The sequence below is a fragment of the Vipera berus genome (genome assembly GCF_964194415.1).
Source record: "Vipera berus genome assembly, chromosome: 6".
NCBI classification, from domain to species: domain Eukaryota; kingdom Metazoa; phylum Chordata; class Lepidosauria; order Squamata; family Viperidae; genus Vipera; species Vipera berus.
The window spans coordinates 77,974,543-78,000,478 of record NC_138208.1 but is presented as its reverse complement, the minus strand read 5'-3'; the positions used below and the strand labels follow the sequence as shown (position 1 = coordinate 78,000,478).

Here is a 25,936-nt window from a genome sequence, read left to right as displayed (position 1 = left end):
AACACAGGGAAGAAATAATAAATAGTAAGCAAAGGGAATAAATGGCATGAAATAAGAAAATGTTTCATGCTGTACCTTGAAACATTGCCTTTTATTTTTCAAGCTCCTCTCCTTTTGAAGATCTCACCAACTCCATCCAGCCATGATTCTGTTTCTCCTTCCTCTTGACCCATACATTCTTCCTTCATGTATTTGTTTTGCAATTCAGTTCTCATTCATTCTTTCTAGGAGGCCAAACCATATCAACACTCCTTTCACGCTGATCACCCACTTTTGTGTTTAGCCTACATTCATTCTTCATCCATTCAATCTTGACCCTATCTCTTTTTGTTTTGTCCCACACACTTCTTAAGCACCCCATTCCCTCTGCATTCAACTTTTATGCTTCTCCTGATATTTCCAGCTCTCATGCTCTTATACACAGCCAGTTTTGCTTCCTCTGACAAATCTACTCACTTTCTTCCAGTGTTTGCGTGTCTTCAAATTTCTCCATCCATTTCCCCCCCCCCCATAGTAAACATTCTGTGAAGGAATTAAAAACCCCTCATGTCTGTTTGGTTCATTTTATCTTTTCTGAAGAGAGAAGGAGAACCAGGACAGCTTGATTCTGCAAGAACAAAATTTTGCTGAGATTAAAATGATAATGGCAATAGAGGTAGTCCTTGAGTTACGACCACAATTGAGCCCCAAATTTCTGTTGTTAAATGAAAACAGTTGTGAAGTGAATTTTGCCCATTTTACGATCTTCCTTTCCAGAGTTGTTAAGTGAATCACTTGTAGTGGTTAAGTTAGTAACATGGTTGTGAAGTGAATCTGGCTTCCCCCATTGACCTTGCTTGTCAGAAGGTCACAAAAAATGATCACATGACCCCAGGATACTGCAACCGTCATAAATATGAGTCAGTTGCCTAGTGTCTGAATATTGATGAAGTGACCATGAGGATACTGCAATATGGTCCTAAGTCACTTTTTTTCAGTGCTGTTGTAACGTCGAAGAGTCACTAAATGAACTGTTATAAGCTGAGGACTATGGGTACTATCATACTTAATACATATCGGTCCTAAAAATGCAATTCTACATTATTTTAGTAGGATTTAGGCATAGTAGGACTTATTTTGAGTAAATATTATCAAGTTGCCTAAAACTTGTGTTCATTTTCTAAAGAAAATCTCTAGTTTAAGATTCTCTCATTTTTTTTCATTTTCTTTTTTCTTTTTTCTTTTTTGGCCAAATTTTTGTGATCTCTCCCTGTTGGGCTGAAGGGGATCTGTCTTTTAAAACTGCCATTCTTGGGCATCCCTTGTGTCTTATACTTCAGATAACTTTGTAAAAGATGCCTCCTTGCCCTTCATTCATTCTTGGTTTCTAGGGTGATGTTTGCTATGTCACCACATAAGCAGTTGTCCGAACAGACCTGAAATGGCAGTTACTACCACATATAAACTAGCAGAAAATGCTGCCATTCGTGCTATGGTTCATTTCCTTTCTATTATGTTGCATTGTTTATGGAGTAGTTTCTTGCATTGCTCAATCTTTTGTCTGCTAATGTAATAAGAAAGACCCCCCATTGTCATGCACAAGAGGGCAGAGTTAACGTTGCTGTGGAAACCTTAACTTTGAATTCCTTGACTGGTGGAACTTAAAAAAAATGGAAAACACCCGGAGCAAATTAGGGCTATTGGATGTTTTAGCTTCCTTCCCCACTCTTTTAATCTAGTCCTCCCATCCCACTTAATACAGGAATGAAACATTACCTGCAGTTGAAAGCATAGGAAAATCTTTTTGGTCAGGGAAATAGCAGCTGGCCCTTTAAATGTGTGGCAAAGAGAATCCATTTTGTGCTGTCTCCTCCTGTCTGTTTGATCAGACCCATTGCTACCTTGGTTTAGGATTATTGGCAGTGCTATTTCTTATAAATTGTAGGAACACAATATTATTATGATTAATAATGATGGAGATGATGGGGCAATTCAATCTAGGTTTTGCTTGTGCAAATGTATATGTTTCACTGATCAGGCTCTGATTAGGAAAAGCACCAAGCATAGACCACTTATAGGACCTGGTCACAGTTGTCATAGTGAAGGAATGTGGTCTGGGTCCTGGCTGAAACCCTGGTTTATTATGAAGGGCTTGGATGGAACAACAGCATGAGCCAAACTTGATTTGCATATTTCACTGCATACAATGAGCCTATTTGCCTGTTATTCACTTGGGGAGGTAATAATAAGTCAAAAGACATTTGACTGACCCTTCTTAGGATGAAATAAACTGGAATTTCTCATTCCAAAGAAAATGCAAGAGTACTGATGAAAATGGAACACTAAAATTGATATCAAAACATTTTTAGAGACCTTAGAACCAATATTTATGAGTGTAGAAATTGTTCAGTATTCAAATTCATTTTCGGTAATAGAATCTTATGTTTAGAAGGGATGTTAGGGGTCATCTAGTCCAGTTGAGTACTCAGGTGGTCGATCCACTCCAGCATTTCTGACGTACCATCCAGCCTCTTACCTGAAGACTTGCAGATGAATTCACCACCTCATGAGGCAGCCCTTTGGGCTGACAGCTAATATATTCAAGATGTTCTTATTGTCTAAATTTGACACTAAGATTGCTAAATATCAAGACAGAAACTGAAGTTAAACATAGTGTATTTAATGGCACCACCAAGTTAGTTAGTGACTTAGTGGGTCCACGTGCACTTTGTCTGAAGCTTGTTTAGTGTTAAGCTTCCATATATTTTTGTGACATGATGTGTTTTTATGAATCTAGCCTATTTTCCTTGTTTATGGCTCATTATGTGAATCCAAAATGTAGCTTAACCCAATAGCCAGCTTTTACTGGAGGCAGCTTTCCTGTTATTCCTTCTGCTCAATGTCTTAAAAAGAAGGAAGTTCTCCTCCCAACCCCCAAAGCCAGGATACCTTAGTGCTATCTGAATATTTACACCCTGATGCTAATCTTCTTGCAAAAGAAGAATTAACTAGGGAGAAGCAGCCCCTGGATTAAGTGGCTGGTGCCTTCTGCATAATGTCTTCTAAGGCTTCCCAGGGGAAGGGCAGAAATGCTTGGTCTGGGATACCCATCAGAGGAGGACTTCCTGCTGACCTGATACCAGTAGGATCCTCAGCATTTCAGCTGCTGCAGCAGGGCCCATAAATCTGGCCAATTGTCTCTTCTGGGGTTCTACTTTTAGTTACACATTTCTCAGTTTTAGCAAAGCTTGTGTGCTAAGCTTTGCTCCACACATGCTGTCTTTTCTCTTCTCTGTGATTGTAATAACAGTATAAATGTTAGCAGTAGTAACAAATCAGCATCCCAGTTTATTTGTTTGCAAAATAATCATCTTTTCTTGGGATTCTCATGTTCTTCTTTGGAGCCAAGAATTGATTATGGCAAATGATCCCAGTGGAATGGATTCCTTCCCATGTTCAGTATGGGAGCCCTTCAGATCCTTGAAGACTGCTACCATATTTTACTGTGTCTTTTTCTCCCCATATTAAGCATAGCCAATGTTTCCAGTCTTTCTTTATAATCGTTCCTTACCAGGTCACTTGTCTTTATGGGTGTTCTCCTTTGGACAAAGTCCAGTGCCCAAAACTAGACACAATGTTCTATAGATACTGTACATCTAGCTTATGCAGAATGGAGTGGAACAGTGATTTCTCATGATCTTGACCCAACCCTGTATTTAATACTGACATGATTTTGGCTCATATTCAAGTTGTGCTCCACCAAATCACCTTTCTCAAACATCATGTTGCCCAGTTTGGCACCCTACATCCCATAATCATGCTTTCCTACCTAGATGAGGGCATTTTTCTGCCCATTATTCCAGCTTGTCAAGATCTTTCTGAATCTTGAGGTTATTCCCATCTATTTTATCCCACCTTGACAAATTTGATCCAATTCTGTTGGATCTTTTCAAGATCATATTCTTGATCTTTTCAAGATCATATTTTCTCTTCCCACATCAAAGTCGTTGATAACTGAACAGCACAGTCAGGGCTGGCTGAGGAATTCTGGGAGTTGAAGTCCACAAATCTTAAAGTTGCCACGTTTGAAGACCCCTGGTCTAGATGGTGTTAATTTGACACAATGTATGCCATAGAGTGCTTAGAAAATCTAATTCTTGTACACAAAGCTACCTTCAAAATGCCTCAAGAGAGAATATTAAGGATTGTATGCTTCCTTGTTTTTTCTTTTAATTAATAAGAATCACAGTAGCTGCAGCACTACCAAATTTTGAAAAGATAAATTGGATTGGATCTGGTTAATGCTTGGATAAGAGATTACCAGGAAATATCAGTCCTATAAAACCGCATTGGGAAATAAAAACAGTCATATCCCCTTTTTGCATTTTTGCACCTGTTTTGTGGCTAGTTCAGTTTTTGTTTAGCACATTCTGGTTGCTGGCCATGGTTTATGGGTTATAGGAAATCTATTTAGTGGTTAATTCATTAAAAATAGTTAAGTAACCTGAAATAGTAGGATGAATAAATGTTTTATTCTGACCAAATATGCTTTGGACAGAATCCTAGCCATAACATCTGAAGTCCACATACAGTACTAAATGTTGATTGGAATTTATGGCAGGGAGGAAAAAGAGCAATTAAGAAATATGAAGCATAAATTAAGAATAAAGAATACACATGCTTAGTAGTGCTGGTGCACGAAAGAGAGCTAAAAGTTATACTGAGAAAATGGAAATGTGTTATTACTCCAAACTTCAAGGAATGGTTGTTGGAAAGGTGTCATTTATTTCTTTGAAAAATTATTTTCAGATTATTTACTTGATTATTTTCTACCAATCAAAAGATGCAGGTGTATGTGTTACTATGGCAGACATGTGATATTTACAATAATATTTTGTGTTGATCATTAATGTATTCATTAGTAAATCAATGACTTGATAAGTATAACATTTAAGACAGATTTTGTTTCATTTTTCTTTTCCTTATTAGTATATATTTTTAATTTGCAGTTGTCTCTTCTCTATTTGTTTCTTTTAAGATTGAAGTTTGTTAATTGTGTATGCATAAAATAAATATTGGTTTTTTTTTAAAAAACGATCCTGCAAGAGAATGATCTGTATTTAAAAGGTTACTTGATCTTGAGCTTGTGTCCAAGAACAAGAGATTTTGTGAAGATTCCTCAAGTCAGAATGTCGCTTTTCTTTCTCCCTCTCCAGTTTACTGAGGAACCTAACACTAGTAACAGATACTCCAGAGAAGACCTACCCAACTCAAGCTTTCATTTGGGACAAATTTGAAAATATCTTTAAGACCGCTTCTGGCATTATTAATTATGCACCTGTGTTTAAATCCTATTTGTATCAAGGTCTGCTGGAGCTCTATAAAGACAATGTGCAGTATATTGAGATCAGAGTTATCCTACCACCGGTAATACATTTCTCCTTCTCTTTCCCTTCCCTTCCTCCTCCTCCTCCTTTTCCTCCCCTCCCTTTTTCCCTCTCCTCTTCCTTCCCCTTCTCTTCTGGAGGCAGGTTGTTCCACTGGTTAATTGTTCTAACTGTCAGGAAGTTTCTCCTTAGTTCTAGGTTGCTTCTCTCCTTGACTAGTTTCCATCCATTGCTTCTTGTCCTGCCTTCAGGTTCCTTGGAGAATAGCTTGCCTCCCTCTTCTTTGTGGCAGCCCCTGAGATATTGGACCACTGCTATCCTGTCCCCACTTGTCTTTCTCTTCATTAAACTAGACATACCCAATTCCAGCAGCCGTTCCTTATATGTTTTAGCCTCCAGTCCCCTAATCATCTTTATTGCTCTTCTTTGTACTCTTTCTAGAGTCTCAACATCTTTTTTACATCGTGGTGACCAAAACTGGATGCAGTATTCCAAGTGTGTAGAATGGACAAAAATATACTTTTTTTAAACATCACAATCAAAATTCAAAAACTACCAGAATGGTAGTCCACTTCCCTTAAGGAGAGAAGATCACCCTTTTTGAAGTAGGGGAAATCTCCCTATTTTTACAGTATATCCTATTATTTCCAGGTGGCAGTATATAACTGGTTTTTTCCTATACTGGGACTGGACATACGTAACCAGATCTTATTCCGTGGTTTCAATAAGAATAAGAGTTGGCTACATACATCCAATGAGTCCAGATTTACCATGAAATTAGTCGCATACTGCCTCCTGGTGATCTATGTTAGCAAGTGGTTACATATGGTATCTATAGTTTTCCTGTAAGAGCTTTTTTCACATGGTTTAAACTTTTTGTGCGTTGTTTTTTTGCCCACAGATATATGAGCTGGATGGAAGTCTTCATGATAAATTTTGGTCTGTGGCAGCTTTTGAAGCAGTGGCAAAGCAATTTGTAAATGGTCATCCTGATTTTGTGGGACTAAAACTTATATATACGACACTCCGGTAAGGAATGTCTAGATAGCTTTGTCAACTGGGGCAGGTCCATACATTTGAATTTAAGTAACTAATATTAACGAAGTGGAAGAACACAATTATATTGGCACTGAAAGGCCTGAAGAATCAGGCTGGGATTAGATCCTTTTTTTGTGGGGGGGAAACATCTGTGTAGTTGACTCCAACTTGATGGCACATAATCAATTTTAACTAGCAAAAATAAAACCATCTTATTTTTTTAGGTATATATTCTGTTTTTTAGGCATCATACAAGTTTAGTCAAATATTTGTTCAGCACTCTTTAATCAAAGCAACAGTATCTACAACCTTTTCTTCCTTGATATTTTCTCCTGCTTTTGCCTTTCAGAAAGCAAAGTGTTTCCCAGATCAAAGAAGCTATTCGCACAGCCATAGAACTCAGAACTCAGTTCCCAAATACCGTGGCAGGGTTTGATTTGGTAATTCCTGATATTCCTCATGGGTTTTATGCAAGGGGATGAAATAGTGGGGAGCAAAGTATTTAAGCTGCAGTCCAATCATATGACTACCTTAGCCCTGCACTGCAGCCCAGACCAGATGTTCAACCAGAAAATTGTTAGATTATATTAACAGAATTTTGCAAGACTGAAAGTATTTCTCCCCTGCTTCCCTTTTACATATAGTCCTTGACTTACAACCACTTGTTTAGTGACTGTTCGAAGTTGCAACAGCACTGACCATTTTTCACACTTACAACCATTGCAGCCTCTCCATGGTTACATGATCAGGTGCTTGGCAACTGGCATTATTTATGACAGTTGTACTATCCCGGGGTCATGTAATCACCATCCATGACCTTCTCATCTGGCTTTCAAAAAGCAAAGTCAGTGAGGTAAGCCAGATTCGCTTAACTGCAGAGATTTGCTTAACAACTGTGGCAAACAGGTCATAATATTGGGACAAAACTTATTTAATAATTGCCTTGCTTAGCACAAAAATATTGGGCTCAATTGTCATAAGTCGAGGACTACCTGAAATTAGGGAGGGTTTCTAATTTCCAGTGCCTTTCCCCTCTTCTGTGCACTGAGACATCTTGAACGTTCTGGTTGTCTACTCTGCAGTTTGCCCTCCTGTCTGCCAAGGTCATTCCCACATACTATTTCATCTCATCATCTTATAAAGGAAACACCCATACAGTTGAACCTTACACTTATTTCTGAGACAGAATGTTATAGATACGCTGGTAATCTTTGACTTAGGACCAGCTGTTTAATGACCATTTGAAGTTACAATAGACTCAAAAAAAGTTATTCACCATCTCAAAGTCATGACTGCTGCACCAGCTCCATACGTCACGTGACAGATTTTGGAAGGTTGGCAACCAACTTGCAGCGTTTTGTTGTCACGTGATCATGTTTTGTAACTTTTTTGGAGCTACCATTATGTGACTCACTCAATAATCACAGTAGTCTTAAAATTGAGTCCAGTCATGTGGAGACTCAGCTTACAATCCCAGTGACTTAGAACCAAAATTCTGGGCTCAATTGTAGTCATAATTCGAGGACTATCAGTATTGTAGTCCTTGTGAACATTGCCTGTGTTGATCAAGTGAGAAACTGAACTATAGAATTTCCGTACTTACAGCTCTGAACCTCACCGCTGGGGTGAAGACCACTGCCTCACAATCCGTTTCATTTGCATGCCCTTCCCAAGGTAGTATAAAACGGGTCCTCAACCTTGGCAACTTTAAGACTTGTGGACTTCAACTCCCAGAATTCCTCAGCGAGCTTTGGGAGTTGAAGTCCACAAGTCTTAAAGTTGCCAAGGTTGAGGACCCCTGGTATAAAACAAACCTACCTCACTTCTGCTTTGTCAGAGTGCTAATGCTTTCGGGTGCTCTCTACTGCTGGCTGAATAACATGAAACACAAGCTGGGAAGCAGTGGGTATGGCAGGCAGGCAGTTGGCCCAGTGAAAGAACAGAAAGAAAAGACTGGCTTTTTGAATTTCCAATCATCCAGTGGCTTGTTATGGGCCATTGCTGTTTGCAGCTGGTGCCATGCTACAGGTAATCCTTGACTTACAATAGTTCATTTAGTGACCTTTTGAAGTTACAACGGCACTGAAAAAAGTGACTTATGACCATTTTTCACGCTTATGACTGTCGCAGCATCCCCTGGTCATGTGATTTACATTCAGATGCTTGACAACTGGCTCATCTTTATGACGGTTGCAGTGTCCCAGGGTACGTGATCATCTTTTGTGACCTCCTGACAAACAAATCAATGGGGAAGCCAGATTCAATTAACAACCGTGTTACTAATTGAACAAGTGCAGTGATTCACTTAAGAAATGTGACAAGAAAAGTTGTAGAATGGGGCAAAACTCACTTAACAAATTTCTCTCTTAGCAACATAAATTCTGGGCTCAATTGTGATCGTGAGTCGAGGACTACCTGTATTAATAGAGTAGATCTGTTTGGGTTTTTTAAATGATAGTCATTGATACATTAATAATACCTTAGTACTGAATGCTGATCCAGAGCAATGCTCTTTTTCAGGTTGGTTGGGAAGATGGTGGATACTCTCTCTGGGAATTGAAAGAAGCTTTACGTTTGCCAGAAACTCAAGGAATTAAGTTGCCATATTTCTTTCATGCTGGTGAGACAAGTAAGCACAAATACATCACAGTGCTCCTTTGAAGTGCAATAAATAACTAAGAAATTAGTTCTGCAAACTTCTTCATAATTACCTCTTGAGGTGAACCTTTTGAACACAGTTGTAAGTATTTCTAAGTAAATATACATCTATATATGACAGTGGTTCTCAAACTGTGGTCTGCAGACCCCTGGGGGGGCACGATGTCACCACAAGGGGTCCATGAAGGCTTGAAGAAATGTTATTATTTAAATCTTGAGTTAAGTCCTGGTGGTCCATGGCCATGGTCTGTGGCCAAAAATGATATTTAAAGGGGGTCTGTGGTGAAGAAAAGGTTTGGAAACACTGATATATGATATTCACTCATCAGTGCTGAGATCAAATTGCTGTTCTCAGAAATTCTCACACACTTTCCTCTCCAAAGTACAGAAAGATATAAAAAAGCCAGTATACTGGTGTAGGGATCCTGAAGGTTTATCTTGGAAAAATAAAAATGGAGATCGAGGAACATCCTGGATGTTAGGATTAAATTAGATGTGATGACAGAAAGATATAGGGAAATTATGGAGTTAACCTTGGTTGGCAACCTCACTTAGCAGAACGTATATGTGCAAATAGCCCATTTAGTTGAATTTCATGAAGAATTTTGCTCCATGGATAAAATAGGTATATGATACCATTGTGACTTAGTTTAAATCCTTTAAAAAAACACGCCTTGTGAGAAATCTTCATGCTCTTTTGCAGAAGATGCCAAAAGGTTTTTCCACACACTGCATTAATATTTTTTCTTTCAGAATAAAATTTTGAGAGAGTTTTACCATGATGGCCATCCTTTCGTAAAGGTATAATAACTCTTCTTTTTCTATATTACTCAGACTGGGAAGGCAGTTCGATAGATAACAATTTGTTGGATGCTCTGCTATTGAATACCAACCGGATTGGTCACGGCTTTGCCCTTGCCAAGCATCCAGAAGTTAGGAGGTTGGCATTGAAAGGAAATATTGCTGTAGAAGTCTGTCCTATTTCTAATCAGGTATTGTTCAAGAAAAAGAGAGCTGAGATGACAATGTATTATTTCCAATCCTTTTGTAGACCTCATAGAAAATGAAGAATACTGGATTTTATTTGGGAATATTCCTGTCAGCCCAGAAAAAAAGGAAAGATAAAAGATGGAGATTGAGGAACATTCTAGATGTTAGGATTAAGTTAGATGGGATGACAAAAAACTACAGGGAAAATATGGAGCTAACCCTTATTTAGCAGACAGTCCATGTGCAAATAGCTCAATATATGCAGTCTGACACTTATGACCTTAATGGAACCTGGAATTTTCATTGTAAGTCATGATGGCCATGGGTCAAGGCACCTGCGTGACCTGACCCAAATTTATGACTTTTTTGTGGCAGTCATTAAGCCAAAATGAAAGAGTATAAAGAATAAAAAGCCAGAAACCAGTAAAAATGTTGTAAATAGTGGTCACATGACTGCAGGAACACTAAAGGTGAGCTGGTTGCCAAGCACCTGAAATTCCAAGTCATGTGACCGGAAGGGGTTTGTGCAGCCACCAGAACTCCAGAACTGGGTTATAAGTAACTTTTGGGAGGATCCATCATAACGTCAGACGGTTGCTAAGTGAGGGATACACCAAGAAAGTTATTAAGAGACACACAATTATAGGCTAAAAGGAGGAGTTAACTTTCATAAGGAAATTGTATGCTGGAAACATTATATCTCTGTCTACATGGTGAAATACAGAAATGGGAAGAATAAACATTAGTCTTTCTGAAACAAGCAGGCTAAAGATTAGAGAACTCTTATCAGTTTTTCTATCATGGAAGAGCAGATTAGAGTTAGAAACAAACTACCACCTTTTCCCATGCTGCCTAGCACTCAGTAGGATAAAAGATGCAAAGGGTGGAAGTCACTGAGGGCAGCGGGATTTGCTTAACAGTAATTCATTTAACAACTGCAGTGATTTGCCAAACCACCATGGCAAAAAAGGTCATAAAGTTGGTGTCATGGTTCCGACTAATGAAGTGTTCTTCAAAGAACCTTCAGGCATTGTTTATTCTGAAAAGTCTACTATAATGAGAACAAAGCATCGGCATGGCATGGTGGGATGCCAAGATCTGAATTCCCCTCCCTTTGGCACCTAATATCTGGCACAATTCCCTCCTCCAATTAGCAGTCATAAATCACATTCTCCAATCAGTTTGAAGGGCAAAGCTTCCCTGCAACATGCCATTTCTTATCTTATTAAAAACAACAGGGGGAAAACATTCTCCCTCCTCTCCCCAGCTTCATCTAATTCTAAGAGCAAAACAATTTAAAGGAAAAGGCTGCCTCTTATATTGTCAAAGCAAAAACATCCAACGTTTGCAGCATTGACAGTTGGACATGACTCCGTTAAAAGCTGCCTTGCATAGCAATGGAAATTCTGGTCCCAATTGCCATAAGTCAAAAACTACCTGTACAGGAAAAGACAAATGAGAAGAAGAGAAAGAAAAGAATCTGAGGGGGCGGGGGGAGTCCAAGAGCTGTAAAATATTTATTTAAGATCTGTTGACTCACCTGCAGTTGATTCCTGAACACTGGTTAAGTTTCGGGAGAGATGGTTACTGCTCTCTTACTACTGGTTGAATAACCTCAACCATTTAGAAAAGTAGGTATTTTGTTGCTCATCATATCCAAATAGCAGCTCTTCTGTGCATAGACAAGCCCTTCTTGTGACATCTGGCTGACTGTGCGATGATCAATAACAATAAAGTTGGAAGGGACCATGGAGATCTTCTAGTCCAACCCCCTGCTCAGTCAGGAAACCCTATGCCATTATAGACGGCTGTCCAGTCTCTTCTTAAAAACTTCCAATGTTAGAGCATTCACCGCTTCTGGAGGCAGGTTGTTCCACTGGTTAATTGTTCTAACTGTCACGAAGTTTCTCCTTAGTTCTAGGTTGCTTCTCTCCTTGACTAGTTTCCATCCGTTGCTTCTTGTCCTGCTTTCAGGTGCTTTGGAGAATAGCTTGACTCCCTCTTCTTTGTGGCAGCCCCTGAGATATTGGAACACTGCTATCATGTCACCCCTCACCCTTCTCTTCGTTAAACTACACATACCCAATTCCAGCAACCATTCCCTATATGTTTTAGCCTCCAGTCCCCCAATCATCTTTGTTGCTCTTCTCTGTACCCTTTCTAGAGTCTCAACATCTTTTTTACATCGTGGTGACCAAACCTGGATGCAGTATTCCAGGTGTGGCCTTACCAAGGCATTGTAAAGTGGTATTAGTACTTCATGTGATCTTGATTCTATCCCTATGTTAATGCAGCCTAGCACTGTGCTGGCTTTTTTGGCAGCTGCAGCACACTGCTGGCTCATATTTAAATGATTGTCCACTAGGACTCCGAGATCTCTCTCACAGTTGCTACTATTGAGCAAGGTACCACCTATACTATACCTGTGCATTTGATTTTTCCTGCCTAAATGTAGAACCTTACTTTTTTCACCATTGAATTTCATTTTGTTAGATAGTGCCCAGTGTTTGAGTCTGTCCAGATCCTCCTGTACCTTAAGCCTATCTTCTGGAGTATTGGCTATTCCTGCCAGCTTGGTGTTGTCTGCAAATTTGATGAGTTCCCCATCTATCCCCTCATCCAAATCGTTGATGAAGATGTTGAAGAGCACTGGCCTCTAGGACCAATGGGCTCACAACCGAATGCAGATTTAACTAAAATAACTCTTGGCTTATGTGTTCTTCTTCTTCTTCAAGGTCCTGAAGCTAGTATCAGATCTGAGAAACCATCCTGCTGCTTTTCTGTTGTCAGAGGGTCATCAGATAGTGGTTGCCTCTGATGATCCATCCATCTTTGGAGCAAAGGGATTATCCTATGACTTCTATGAGATGTTTATGGGCATAGGAGGGATGAGTGCCGATCTGAGAACTCTGAAGCAACTGGTGCTAAACTCTTTAAAGTAAGTGCATCTCTTTTGTATGCTGACATTTATGGACAAAAAAAACCACCATGTATTTACAAACCTTTGTCCAAACAGGGCAATTAATAGAGACAACGTTTAGAGCCAGCTGAACTTTTCAGATATATATATATAGGGAGCCCAAAAATGAAACTACATCTATCCTGCCATAGTAGAGGGGGAGGGGGGTTGCATAAAAAATGAAAATATACAGTTTGCTGATCCAAAACATTTAGATAGTTGAGATGGAACTAGGTGGAATCTTCTTCACAACTATGCATGCTATAAAAACACTTTACAAACACTACAGATTCTCCCCTTTTTTGTTTATTGTGCCCATCACCTTCTTCCTAGAGTGCCAGTCCTACTAAAAGTCCTACTAAATTCAGTAAGATTTATGTTTTATTAGATCTGCCAAAGTATAATGGTGCATATTTTCCCCTGCTCTGTCACTCTCCTGCTGATACCATCTCTCCTTCTGCTCCTCACTCCCTGAACTTCCAAACCAATACTTAGGTAAAGATTGGGAATGAATGGGCCATTGTTTGTGTGAATCCTCAGCATGCCAACCTTTTGTCTTGAAGGGATTTTTTTAACCTGCTGTGGCCTCCATCTGGCACTCATCCATTCAGCAAAAACAATGGAATGGATGGACTCAAGCAAGGCCATCTAAAGGATCTTAGATCAATTCCTGAAAGCTGCTGGGCGTTAGCCTCAAGCCCAGCATTAGAATGAATGAAGAGGCATATACGTGTCACATGATAATGTTGCTGGATCCAATTTGGGTCGGTCACCGGGACCAAAGGTATAATCTTCCAAGCTTTTGGACCCATGCTCAGAGAACTTTTCTCTAGCAGACACTAGACGCTCTGCTAGAGAGAAGATCCCTGAGGATGGGCTCCAGCACAAGTCCAAAAGCTCAGAAGACTAAACCTTTGGTCCTGGTGACCGACCCAGATTGGATCCTGCACCAGCATCAGAAATCTGAACCACTTCTACAGATAGTAGTACAACAGTGACACAAGGGTTTCCTCCTCTTACTCTGAGCTCGAGGCTGGGGCTGTAACAGCTACTATATTAAGAACTTTTGCTGAGTTATAAAAATATCCACACTTTTTAATCGGGGACAAAATATTGGCACTTGTTGTCCCATTACCTATCCCTGTCCTGCTTCTTTACCCTTTTCTCAGTTGTAAAAGACACCTGATTTCCCTCCAAAGGTTATGGGTAATGGATTCTATCAGATTTGACTCACTCAGCAAGCAGTGTAATCAGGGGAGAAATCTATTTTAAGTGGTACAGTTAAGGATGACTTCAGCCTTCCTTACTCACATGAGTGGGCAGGAATACCAGGTTAAAAAAAAAGATATTGCTGGCCATGCTGGCATCACCATTAAGTGCAAATGAGAATTGGCTTCAATGTGCTTAATTGGAAAGCAAGCCATATTCCGTTTATTCAGTATCTCTTGAATACAAGTGTGTTGAGTTTTAACAGTATGACTTGGGGGTGGGGGGAGTGAGAGGGAACAGGGCTGCTTGCATTCGTTTCTTAAAGAGTATCTTGCTATCTTTGAGCATTTTCCCTTCATAGATACAGTAGTATGCAACCTGCTGAGAAGAAAAAGGCCATGAACATTTGGCAAAAAAAATGGGACCACTTCATAGCCAATTCTGCAGCTTCGCCCCAAGAAGCTATTGGGAAATAGGCCACAGTAGAGATTCTATACAAAATCTTGCTTCTCCCAGGTAATTTGATCAGAGCATTGCTCATTTAACCATCTGGCAAAAATAACTGAATTCAGAACATACTCCATAAAGGTGGAACGTATTGTACTGAGATTGAATCGAAGTAGTGATCCCTTCCCCTCTAATAGTGGAAATTCTTCTGAGTTGGGTTATATTGGTAATTATTGCTGTATAACTGTGGGTAAATAAGAGGAAGGAGTATAAGTACAGGTAGTCCTCGACTTATAACCATTCCTTTAGTGACCATTCAAAGTTACAAGAGGAGGCCATGGTGCTCTCTGAGCTTATTGTCTTGCAGACGTTTCATTACTCTAGCATTGATGATGTTACCTAGTTAGGGTAATGAAATGTCTGCAAGAAAACAAACAAGCTCAGAGAGCACCAAGGACCCGCTCATTTCAACCCTGAGCTGCAAATGTTCTCCTTCATTGATACCACATATGGGCATCAAACGCTTCAGACAGCATGCAAATGGGGAAAAATTTCCTGCAGGCACACTTCCACCAAAGAACAACTTTTCTTCCTGCATGAATGCCTACAACAGCATGCTCTACCTACCAGTGTCAGGTACAAACCTCCAGTCAACTGCACAGTTGGATGGAAAATAGCCCAAGAAAGTGAGCGATAAAAAAGATGATGATGATGTTGCCTAGTTAGGGTAATGAAACATCTGCAAGAAAACCAGCAAGCTCAGAGAGCACCAAGGACCCCTCATGTCAACCCTCAGCGACAAATATTCTCCTTCGGAGTTACAGCAGCATTGAAAAATGTGACTTACAACCAGTGCTCACACTTACAACCAACAATAACATCTCCACAGTCACAATTTGGTTGCTTGGCATCCGATGTGTATTTACTGTGCTGGCAGCTTGCCCTGGGGTCATGTCATCACCATTTGGGACTTTCCCAACTGGCTATTGGCAAAGTCAATGAGAAAAAGCCTGATTTGCTTAAAGTTTGCATCATTCACTTAACAACCATGACAAAAGGGTTGTATGGCTCCCTTAAAAGCCACCACCCTTAACAACAGACATTCTGGTTTCAATTGTGGCCATAAGTCAAGGACTACCTGTACAGCATTTTTACAGTCTTGAATTGACCAAATATTTATCTTTTTAAACTTAGGAAGGATTAAAAATCTAATAATAATAATGAATGTTATTATATTAACTCAGGGGTGTCAAACTGCCGGCCCGTGGGCCGGACACGTCATCCAGAAGCTGCGCCCACCCCATTGCCGGCAATGGCAAAACTGTCCCGATACATTGCGCGACGTCACGTGAACCGCCCATAAGCCCAGTAAAATAAATAAAAGAATAGAGGCATGATCCATCGCTTATAGATATTTAATACAGATTAATATACTTGGCTCTAATTGTAACAATTGCTCATTGCTACTTTTGTTTATCAAACATGCATTATATGAACCATCAAGAGAGAAACAATTACTTGCATTTTGGGGCTAGAAAAGTACAGAAATACAATGAAATACTTAACACATATGCTTCTTTTTTAAAAAGCCAATATTTAAAAAATATGCAGCCTAGTTTTACAGCATAGAAAACGTAAGAACCTTGTTGACTTTCAAACAACCACTGATAAGGGATGTTTGCAGTTTAGTTCAGAAATATCTGAATGGTCACACATTTCTCCCAACAATTATACAGGTGTAATAATATTTATTGAATTTATCTTACTTTATACATAACTCAGGTGGTTTACAAAAGTTTAATGAAGTGCAGTGTAGTAATACTATAGATACTACTATGTAACAATATTTCTATCAGGACAGAGTACCATCAAGATAGAGAAAAAAACTTGGTGTTTAACAAATTTTTCTTTGCTAAAATGCTGATAATCAGTTATGAATACATTAATCATGTAATGGAGCATATTTGAATTTTACTCTAATAAATACTTCTATCATATGCTGTGCTGAAATTAATTTTCTCCATGCAAGGAATAAAAAATTGAATTTTCAAAACAAACTGAATCATAAACTAATGTTTTCTGGATTTGCATAAGATAAATTTATACAAAAACTTAAGAATTTACAATTTAGGTTAATTAGTATGCTGTGCAAATCCAGCTTTCATATCTTTCCTATTATAAACATGTTAAGCCATGAGTTGTACAGTGATGGTTTATTAAACAGATCACCTTTCATTAACAGAACATGGTAAACAATAAACATGATTTCACCTACCCCAATTCTTAAATTTTGCCAAGAACAGCCAAACCCACAAGATTTTAGTACTAGTTCAAATCATGTAATTACAAGTTTTTGCTTCTTTATTACAAAATTACACCTGTGAATCATGCTTCAGTCTGAAAATTTAATGTGTCAGAATGCCGTATTTTCCGGCGTATAAGACGACTGGGCGTATAAGACGACCCCCCAACTTTTGAGATGATTTTCATGGGTTAAAAAGTCATCTTATACGCCGGAAAATACGGTACATTTTTGATGAGGCTTCCCTGAAAACAGCAACCCAGTATGTGTCATAGTGATAACTGTGATGTGCAGTGATTATTACACATATAATCCCTCTTTCGAAACATTGTTCATTAGAACCAATCACAGTTTAGTATGCAAATAAGCTAGATAGGTCAGGAAAAGGAACAACTAATTCATATCTTAAGGTAGCATGGAAGAGAAAACTGAATTAGACCAAAAGGTAAGTTGGAGTCATAGTTTTCACTAAAAGTAAGGAAAGGAGCTGGAATTGTAGGCAAAAAATGGCTGAAAATAAGAATGAGTCAATTAGATAAACCATAGTAAGATCATTTTCAGATGCTTTTTAGACCTGAGCAGCTTTTAGTCCCAACCTCCTTGCTGTTCTATACCCCCAATTTTCTTGATCATTACCTATGATGGCTGTAACTGATGAAAATTGCAGATACAATAATTTCGTATTTTGATTGATGTTACAAAGGTGTTAAATTATGATCTACTAATTCGTAAGCAATATATGTTCATGTTCCTTAGGACAAGAAATATTAATTATTGTTACTGTCAGCTTTTTCAAAACTTTATCTTAGATAAGGGGGAAAAAACATTTTGTTAAGAAAACCACTGTCGGATCTAATCCAACCTGCTAGCAGAATGTAAGATTCCTCAGGATCAATTATATCCTGAGGTCTTCTGCTGATTTATACCACAACTGCTAAAAATAAGATCTCAGAACAGTGTGCTACTCTTGGAACGCCAAAGCTTCTTCAAAAGTTGCCATCAAATTGTAATCTACAAATTGAGAGAAGATAAGTACTTGTACAGGTAATCCTCAATTTAGGACCGTTACATTCAGTGACTGTTTGAAGTTACAGTGATGCTGAATGAAGGGACTCATGACCAGTCCCCAAAGTTATGGGCATTGCAGTGTCCTCATGATCAAAATGTGGGCATTTGGCAGCCCACCCTCATCACTGTGAGGCACTTCAACTCCCCCTACCCACCTATTTTCCCCACTGTCGTTCCAAACGATGAAACTCTTCAAAAGAACTTTGAGGCATTATTTACCTTAAAGAAACTTTTATTCGAGTAGCATAATATTGGCATTTACATAATCGAAGCCAAAAACTGAATTCCCTTCTTCTGGGCATATAGTATTAAAGCACAATTCCCTCCTCCAATTTACAGTCATAAATCACATTCCCCAATTAGCTTGAAGCCCAGGCTTCCTCTTCAACTCTCCAGCCGCCAATTCTATATCAGCTCTGATTTCAACAACCTTGATTCTCACACTAGGTTCAGTGTTGTTATATCTAGCTGGACTCTCCTTCACATCACCCCTCCCCAGCATTCATCTAACTCTAAAAGCGAAAGGAAGAAAATGGCTACGTTTCCATCTGTTGTCAACGCAAAAACATCCAATGATAGCAGTGTTGACACCCACCTCTCTGCCCTTTTGCCCCAGTACATTCCATGGTTCCCGTCAACCCAGCTGACCTTCACCATCTTCTTGCTTCACTGCTGACCGAGCATGCTGGCCTGGCCTTTGAGAGGCCGTTGCTGGCTGAACAAGTCTTTCTTCCTCAGGTGCACAGTGGCTTCTTTGTGAGACCTGAGGAAAATTGCCTCACATGCCCAGCAATTGTCTCACCAACAGCTAAGGTGGGCCAGCCTTAGCAGTAGTGGGAGTAAAGACACGGGAAAGGTCAGCTGGGGTGGTGGCATGCAAAGCAGTAGGGACGTCAAAGTGAGGGGGCAGTGAGTGGGGCTGGGATGATTGGGGCTTCCTGTAATGTCAGCTTCACACTGTACTCCTGGGGGTTCCCAGGGAAGCTGGACTGGCTACTGGCTTTGCTCTGTAAAGGGCTTTGCACTGGGCAGAGCTTTGTGCTATGCTGCAGCTCATGGGCTTGCTGGAGACCCACAAGAGCAACATGCAAGAAGTCCCCCCCCCAAGCAACAATGTGGCAAGCAGGTCCACAGCCACAAGGTTCTGGGGCTGCTTGTCATCCCACAAGGCAGGATACAAGGCAAAGATGGAGGAGAGATATGGGGTGGGGGTGGGAGTTGAAGTGGAGGCAGTCCCTTACCTTGAGGCTTGGGCCTGTGAGGAACCAAGTCTGAAATGACTTGGAATGGGGTGGGTACTTGCTTAATGACCCACGATTGTTAGTTAATGACGGCAATGGGGAGGAGCCCTGTTGGTAAGTGCTGCGGTCACATGACATCACACTTCACAACTGTTGTTTTTAGCGACAAATTCCGCCCCCAGTTGTAGACGTAAGTCAAAAGATTACCTATACACGAGAAGAAAGAAGCATCACAAAGACCCCCCCAATCTGAAAAATAAAATGTGAATCTCACTTTGCATGTTGGTTGTTATAGTCACTCCTGTATTTATTAGGGGAATCTACTCTGCAAAGGTAAACATTGGAAGTGATTGTTTGAAATTACTGCCTGATCCAGGGAAGATGTGTGTCCTTTAGATTTTGGTAGCAATATTTTGTGTTCTCTCCTAATCAGGATGCTTCAGTTTTGTGCTTTATTGCTCTTTCTGCCTCTTCAAGATGCTTTATATCTAATTTGAGAGCCCAGCAGGCTGAATGGCTATATCAGGGGTAGGCAACCTTGGCTCTTTTATGACTCGTGAACTTCAACTCCCAGAATTCCTGAGCCAGCTATGCTGGCTCAGGAATTCTGGGAGTTGAAGTTCACGAGTCATAAAAGAGCCAAGGTTGCCTACCCCTGGGCTATATCATCAAGGGCCCTGCGGCGTTTCACCAACCATATTGTGTTAACTCACTCTACTGCAAGAGTAGAGATCGCTTGACTGCGTATCTTCTTGACTATGTTTTCAAAATTGATACCTTGACTCAGCTTATTTTGATAATAAATAAATGCAGTCTCCTTTCCCCAGTATTACAAATAGCTTGTTCTGCGGCCCGATATCAGGGTGAATATGATTTGTATGAGCTCCTTCAAATGAAATCCTCCTGTAGAGAATAATGTTCCTTTGCTGAATGGCTTTGAACTCCATTACTAAGGAAGTTGAACTCTATATTAACCACGTGAAGAAATGGGAATGAAATTGGTCTGACCCTGAAAGTACAAGAGCGTCTACCTATTCCTTGGACCATCAAAGAAATCCTTCCAGAATATTTTGAGATAATCCAAGGAGAGTTACCCCATGCCAATTTCATTTTTTTATATATATTGATATGATCCATAGGCAGTAAATGCTTGAGGCAGTGTGTGCTGAATGGATTGATTTTATAGGAAGGAAGTATGCATCTGGAACTCCTACCAAGGATCAATTACATTTGTATAGCCTAGTTTGAAGGCCTGGAATTATGGAAGTATTGATAAAAGCTTTCTTTTCCTGCTAGAGTTGACAAAAAAAGGGAGTTGAAAAATATGTGGAATAAAAACAGTAAATAAAAAAAATCCGTGTCGTTAAAAAATAGAATACTGGAAAAGAATCCTAATTTACTCCGTAAACCTTTGTTTTTCAACCTTGGCAATTTTAACAGAATTCTGAGAAAGTTCACACACTGCTGTAGACTTTTATTCTTCATCTATATAACATTTAAAATTGGCAGTGCTTTCGATAGGAAATTATTCTATGGGGTTTCTATAACTTTATAAACCCCATTCAATTAAATATTTATAATTCAATATGTGTGTCGGTCACAGATATACACTTACAAGTACCCTTGTATATACATGCAAGCATGTATATGCTAAATCCCATTACTTTCAGCGGTTTATTATGCCACACACACACAGAGTGAAGCCCGCTGAATTGAGAAGGATTTTCATCTGAGTAATCAGATGCAAAATGGTGCTTCAAAGCACTTTATTCACTAAGATGTTCAAAGGGCTTAACTTTGGATAAATTCTTACAACTAAAATGTGTTAACTTCTTTTGAGCACCTGTTTTGCAACTAACATACAATATTTATTGTAAAATGAATATTTATATAACTTTAAAATTAACAAAGTAATTTCCTGATTAAGTTGTAAATTTGCTACTAGCATTTCCATTTTCCACAGAAATATCATTAGTTTTCAATAATATTATCAGTTGTTCCCATTCGGTATTCACTATTTTGTTCTTTATATATATGTTCCTAAGAGCTGACACCAAGCTAATGACACATAATCAATTTACTATAGTTCTTTGCATGAAGGAGCAAAGGTTTATTCACGAGACTGGTCCTTACTAGCTTCTAAAAACAGCAAAGTACTAATTTATATTGTGCTGCACTTTGGTACCAATTAGTCCATGTTTATGGCACAAAAAGTGACCTCTTCTGGATGACCAGAAGAACTTTGGGACTGAATATCTAAATTGCTGTAACTTACAACCATTTATTTAACCACTACTCAAAGTTACAATGGCCACTGTTCTTGAGTTAAGACCATCATAGCATTCACAAAGGTATGTGCCCCTTATTCGGGCACTTGGCAACTGGCATGTGTTTATGATAGGTGCAGCATCCTTGATCATGTGACTGCCATTGGCAATCTTCCCAGCCAGCAAAGTCAATTGTGGGGGTGGGGGTGGGAAGGAAGCTGGATTCACTTAAAGACTGCATAATTCACTTAACTATACTGATGTACTTAACTATGGCAAAAAAGGTGCAACTCTAAAAAAAAACCTCCTGGGTTAACAATGGAAATTCAGGTCCCAATTGTGGTTATAAATCAAGGGTTACCTGTACATAATAATCTGCCTGAATTAATGCAGGATTAACAGAAACAGGAAAACACCAAATCCATACTGAGCACTCTTAAGAATTATGATCCTAAGAAGTATTTGGACTTGCTGACACTTATTAACCAGCAATATTTCTGCAAGAGAGTGCAGATCCAAATGAATCTGATACTTGGCACTTGTTCTTCAACACAATTCTCAACCTGAGCTATTCAAGAGAATTTCTGATGGCCGCTTTTTGGGGTCCAAACCAATACGTGGATGCTTGCAATTTTCCTTTTCTCGTTCCAGGCATTTATTGGTTAACTCAATTTACAGGGCTGCCCCCAAGTTACAGATGGGACTCGAGGCACCTAAAACTAGATTAAAACTGACAATTAAAAAAAAATCTCCTCAAAACAACACAAAAAATACAAGCCATTTGAGTTTAATCTCAATCAATTCCATTTATATATTCTAGTCTAGAGCAAACTTTTTCAACCTTTTGAGCCCAGAGGAACCCTTAAAACATTTTTTCAGGTCTTGGGGAACCCCTGAACATTCCAGCTCAAATATAAGACAGAAGTTACAAAATTATTGCATTTCATGTGTTCTCCTGTGCATACGTGTTAACACTTAAGCTAAAAATAAAAGAAGAAAACTTTCCCCTGCCTCCTTCCTCCATCCTTACCTGCTTTGTGGATTGATTCTGCTTCTGCCCAGGCCAAGCAAGCCATTCCAAGGCAGAGCCCCCTGGGCTGCTGCATCTGCAGAAAGACAGGTGTGCAGCTGTTGCTGTTAGTGCTCAGCCTGGACCGCCTGTGCCCACCCTGAGACGGATCCCCCTCCATCCCCACCCCTTGCAGAAAGGTGGGCAGCAACTCAGCAAGGATAGTTCCAGTATAAAGGCCCTGGCAGCATCTCACACGCTCATCTGGGCTATCTAACCATCTGCTGCTCCTCCGCCCTGTTCTTTTGCACTGTGGCTTTCTTAGCACCCCTTCAGAAGCTAGACACAGGACTTGAGGACTTGTTTCAAGCAGCAAGGCAGCAGGAGTGAGCAGAGACAAAAAAATAGAAAGGCAGAAAAACAGCAAGTACTTGCAGATAAGCACTTAGCTGAGCAAAGGTGAATTCCAAGCCGGGCTGTGCAAGGTCAAGCCGAAGATTTATAATGCCAAGTCAAGAGAGAAGCAAAGTATTAATTAACACGCCAGGGTCATACATAATTGAATCCCAGGCAAGAATCACAGAATGCAAAGGCTCAAGTTGCTTACTTACTTACTCAAGGGAAAACTCTTTCTGAGAGGCTTAAATCGCCTCCCTGCCTGACATGCACAGCTGTTGCCAATCTTCCCTTATGTTTGCTGCCTAGTTCAATATCTTGCTATTTGCTTGTGAGTTGCACACTACAGCAAAATGCAGAGATCCCAGGAGGAATTGCCAGGAAATTGGGGGGGGGGGGCAATTGAGTGACTGAAGCAGCCAGCTCCTGAGATTGACTCTGAGTGTATGATATCCTCACTTACACCTGACTCCTTGGCTCTTGCTTTGCTCACCTCCCTGCTTGCACAAGTGTGTGAAATCCAAACTCCTGCCTCTGGTGAACCAACACAGTGTTGGGAGATTGGAGGGTTTTTATTCAGTCTCTTCATTTTTAAAAGAAATATAGTTGGGTCGGTCAAATATAGTCGACTTATGAGCACAGTTGAACCCAAAATTTCTGTTGCTAAGTGAGACATTTCTTAAATGAGTTCTCCCCATTTTATCACCATTCTTGCTACACTTTTTTTTGCTACAAAGACTCTAGAAAGTTCAGACAAAAGCAACAAAGATGATCAGGGGACTGGAGGCTAAAACATACAGGGAACGGTTGCTGGAATTGGGTATGTGTAGTTTAACGAAGAGAAGGGTGAGGGGTGACATGATAGCAGTGTTCCAATATCTCAGGGGCTGCCAAAAGAAGAGGGAGTCAAGCTATTCTCCAACGCGCCCGAAGGCAGGACAAGAAGCAATGGATAGAAACTAACCAAAGAGAGAAGCAACCTAGAACTAAGGAAAAATTTCTTGACACAACAATTAACCAGTGGTACAACCTGCCTCCAGAAGCTGTGAATGCTCTAACATTGGAAGTTTTTAAGAAGAGATTGGACAGCCATTTGTCTATAATGGCATAGGGTTTCCTGACTGAGCAGGGGGTTGGACTAGAAGATCTCCATGGTCCCTTCCAACTTTATTGTTATTGATCATCACACAGTCAGCCAGATGTTCAGACTGGATTTGGCATTTTTGTCTACCTATAGGAGTCCTTACCAAGGACCTGGGATAGGCAGATGTGGATGTTTGATGGTATTACAGATATCGTCGCGGGGTGGAAGCAGTTCCTAGTAAAGCCGCCTTTTGCAATTGACTAATGGCGTAATTGTCAATGCCAATGGTGTTCAAGTGGTGCTCCAGTTGTTTTGGGATTGCACCCAAGGCGCCTATTACTATTGGTGGTATTATTATTATTATTATTATTATTATTATTATTATTATTATTATTATTATTATTATTATTAAACTTATTCATAAAACATGAAACTCAGTCAACTGAACACTCAAATTGATTGGCACTAATGGTTGACATGGGTTGCTGCCAGCATCCTAGGTATCAACCAGGTATCTCCTTACAATGTAAGATGTTCCAAGTAGCACAGTTTTTTGTAGCTTTGCTGGAGTTATTGCAGGAAGCTGCAATTTCTTGATGTATTTTGCAAAGTTTTTGGACATAGTTCCCAGTGCCCCAATGACAATGGGTATCACTGTTACACATTTCATCCATAATCGCGCAGTTTCGATGGCCAGGTCGTGGTATTTTGTAATTTTTTCCAGTTCTTTTTCTTCGACTGGCATCTCCTGGTACAGCGATATCAATCAACTGTATGCTTCAGTTCTCTATGACTGCGATATCTGGCTTGTTGTGTTCCAAATGGCGATCTGTATTCGGAAGTCCCACAAGATCTTCACCCTCTCATTCTCGACAACTTTTTCCACCCCATGTTATATTATTATTATTATTATTATTATTATTATTATTATTATTATTATTATTATTATTATTATTATTATTATTATTATTATTATTATTATTATTATTATTATTATTATTATTATTCTCTGCAGTTAATATCATTGCTAATATCAGTGTTAATATTAAATGAATCTGGCTTCCCCATTGACTTTGCTTGTCAGAAGAGCACAAAAGGTGATCACATGACCCTAGGCATTGTAACCGTCATAAATATGAACCAGTTGTCAAGCACCTGAATTTGCATCTGAATTTTGATCACATAGTCAAGGGGATGCTGAAGCACTCATATGTGTGAAAAATGGTCATAAGTCACTTTTTTCAGTGCTGTTGTAACTTCAATCACTAAATGAACTGTTGTTAACTCAAGGACAACCTGTTAACTATGATCTTCCAGAGAACTCTTAATGACCTCAGTTGAGAAACCCAGTTTTAAATTCAGTTCCACATAGTTTAAATGAACTTATTCTTAGGTACATATGCCTGACAAAGCCCCCATTTCTTTTCACTACCATTACGGAAGAGGCACAACCAGGATAATAACCAGGAATAGGGTTGCCTGAGTTTGGATTCCTGCACCAAACAGAAGTCTGGATTCAAGAACCTAAGAGTTCTTCTAGTTCTATAATTCTTTGTGGTAATTTTTTATGAAATGCCTTGTAAATCTAGGGTAATTTTCTTAAATAAATAAAAGGTTCCCAGTGGGACAATGTGAAACAATATTGCAGATACTTTTTAAATAAGTCATTGCTTCAGATATCAACACTACCCAGATGAATTTGATAATAAAGAAAAGTGAGCTATTTTTTTATAATCAGTGTTATTTTACTGAAAATACACATTTTATTGAAAACTTTATCTTCTAGTTAATGTATCTTCTAGTCTTCTGAAATCGTCAGCAAATATAGGACACATCCCAACAACAAACGCCACTTTTTCTCCTGCCCAAATAACTGATTCATATTTTGAATTTTAATCGGGG

General features: G+C 39.4%; 1 protein-coding gene and 1 long non-coding RNA gene across 4 annotated transcripts in view; one reads left to right on the top strand and one right to left on the bottom strand.

The window, feature by feature from the left end:
* Window positions 1–15,217, top strand: part of ADA2 (adenosine deaminase 2) — a 49,001-nt gene extending 33,784 nt beyond the window's left edge. Inside the window, exons 6-12 of the mRNA XM_081330528.1 lie at window positions 5,196–5,406; window positions 6,268–6,395; window positions 6,754–6,844; window positions 8,925–9,033; window positions 9,897–10,054; window positions 12,788–12,990; window positions 14,582–15,217. Coding sequence (XP_081186654.1) covers window positions 5,196–5,406; window positions 6,268–6,395; window positions 6,754–6,844; window positions 8,925–9,033; window positions 9,897–10,054; window positions 12,788–12,990; window positions 14,582–14,696 — 1,015 coding nt within the window. The 3' untranslated portion in view covers window positions 14,697–15,217. The remainder of the gene's footprint in view (window positions 1–5,195; window positions 5,407–6,267; window positions 6,396–6,753; window positions 6,845–8,924; window positions 9,034–9,896; window positions 10,055–12,787; window positions 12,991–14,581) is intronic.
* A 131-nt stretch (window positions 15,218–15,348) lies between these two features.
* On the bottom strand, window positions 15,349–22,952 carry LOC308669680. 3 transcript variants are annotated; one of them, XR_014026826.1, is made up of 4 exons: window positions 22,576–22,952; window positions 19,279–19,485; window positions 18,633–18,860; window positions 15,349–18,549 (listed from the first exon to the last, which is right to left on the bottom strand). It is a non-coding gene; the product is annotated as an uncharacterized lncRNA (long non-coding RNA). The 3 variants fall into 3 exon arrangements; XR_014026827.1 differs by having other exon boundaries at window positions 15,364–18,860; XR_014026828.1 differs by lacking the exon at window positions 18,633–18,860 and having other exon boundaries at window positions 15,384–18,549.
* Window positions 22,953–25,936: the final 2,984 nt, after the last annotated feature.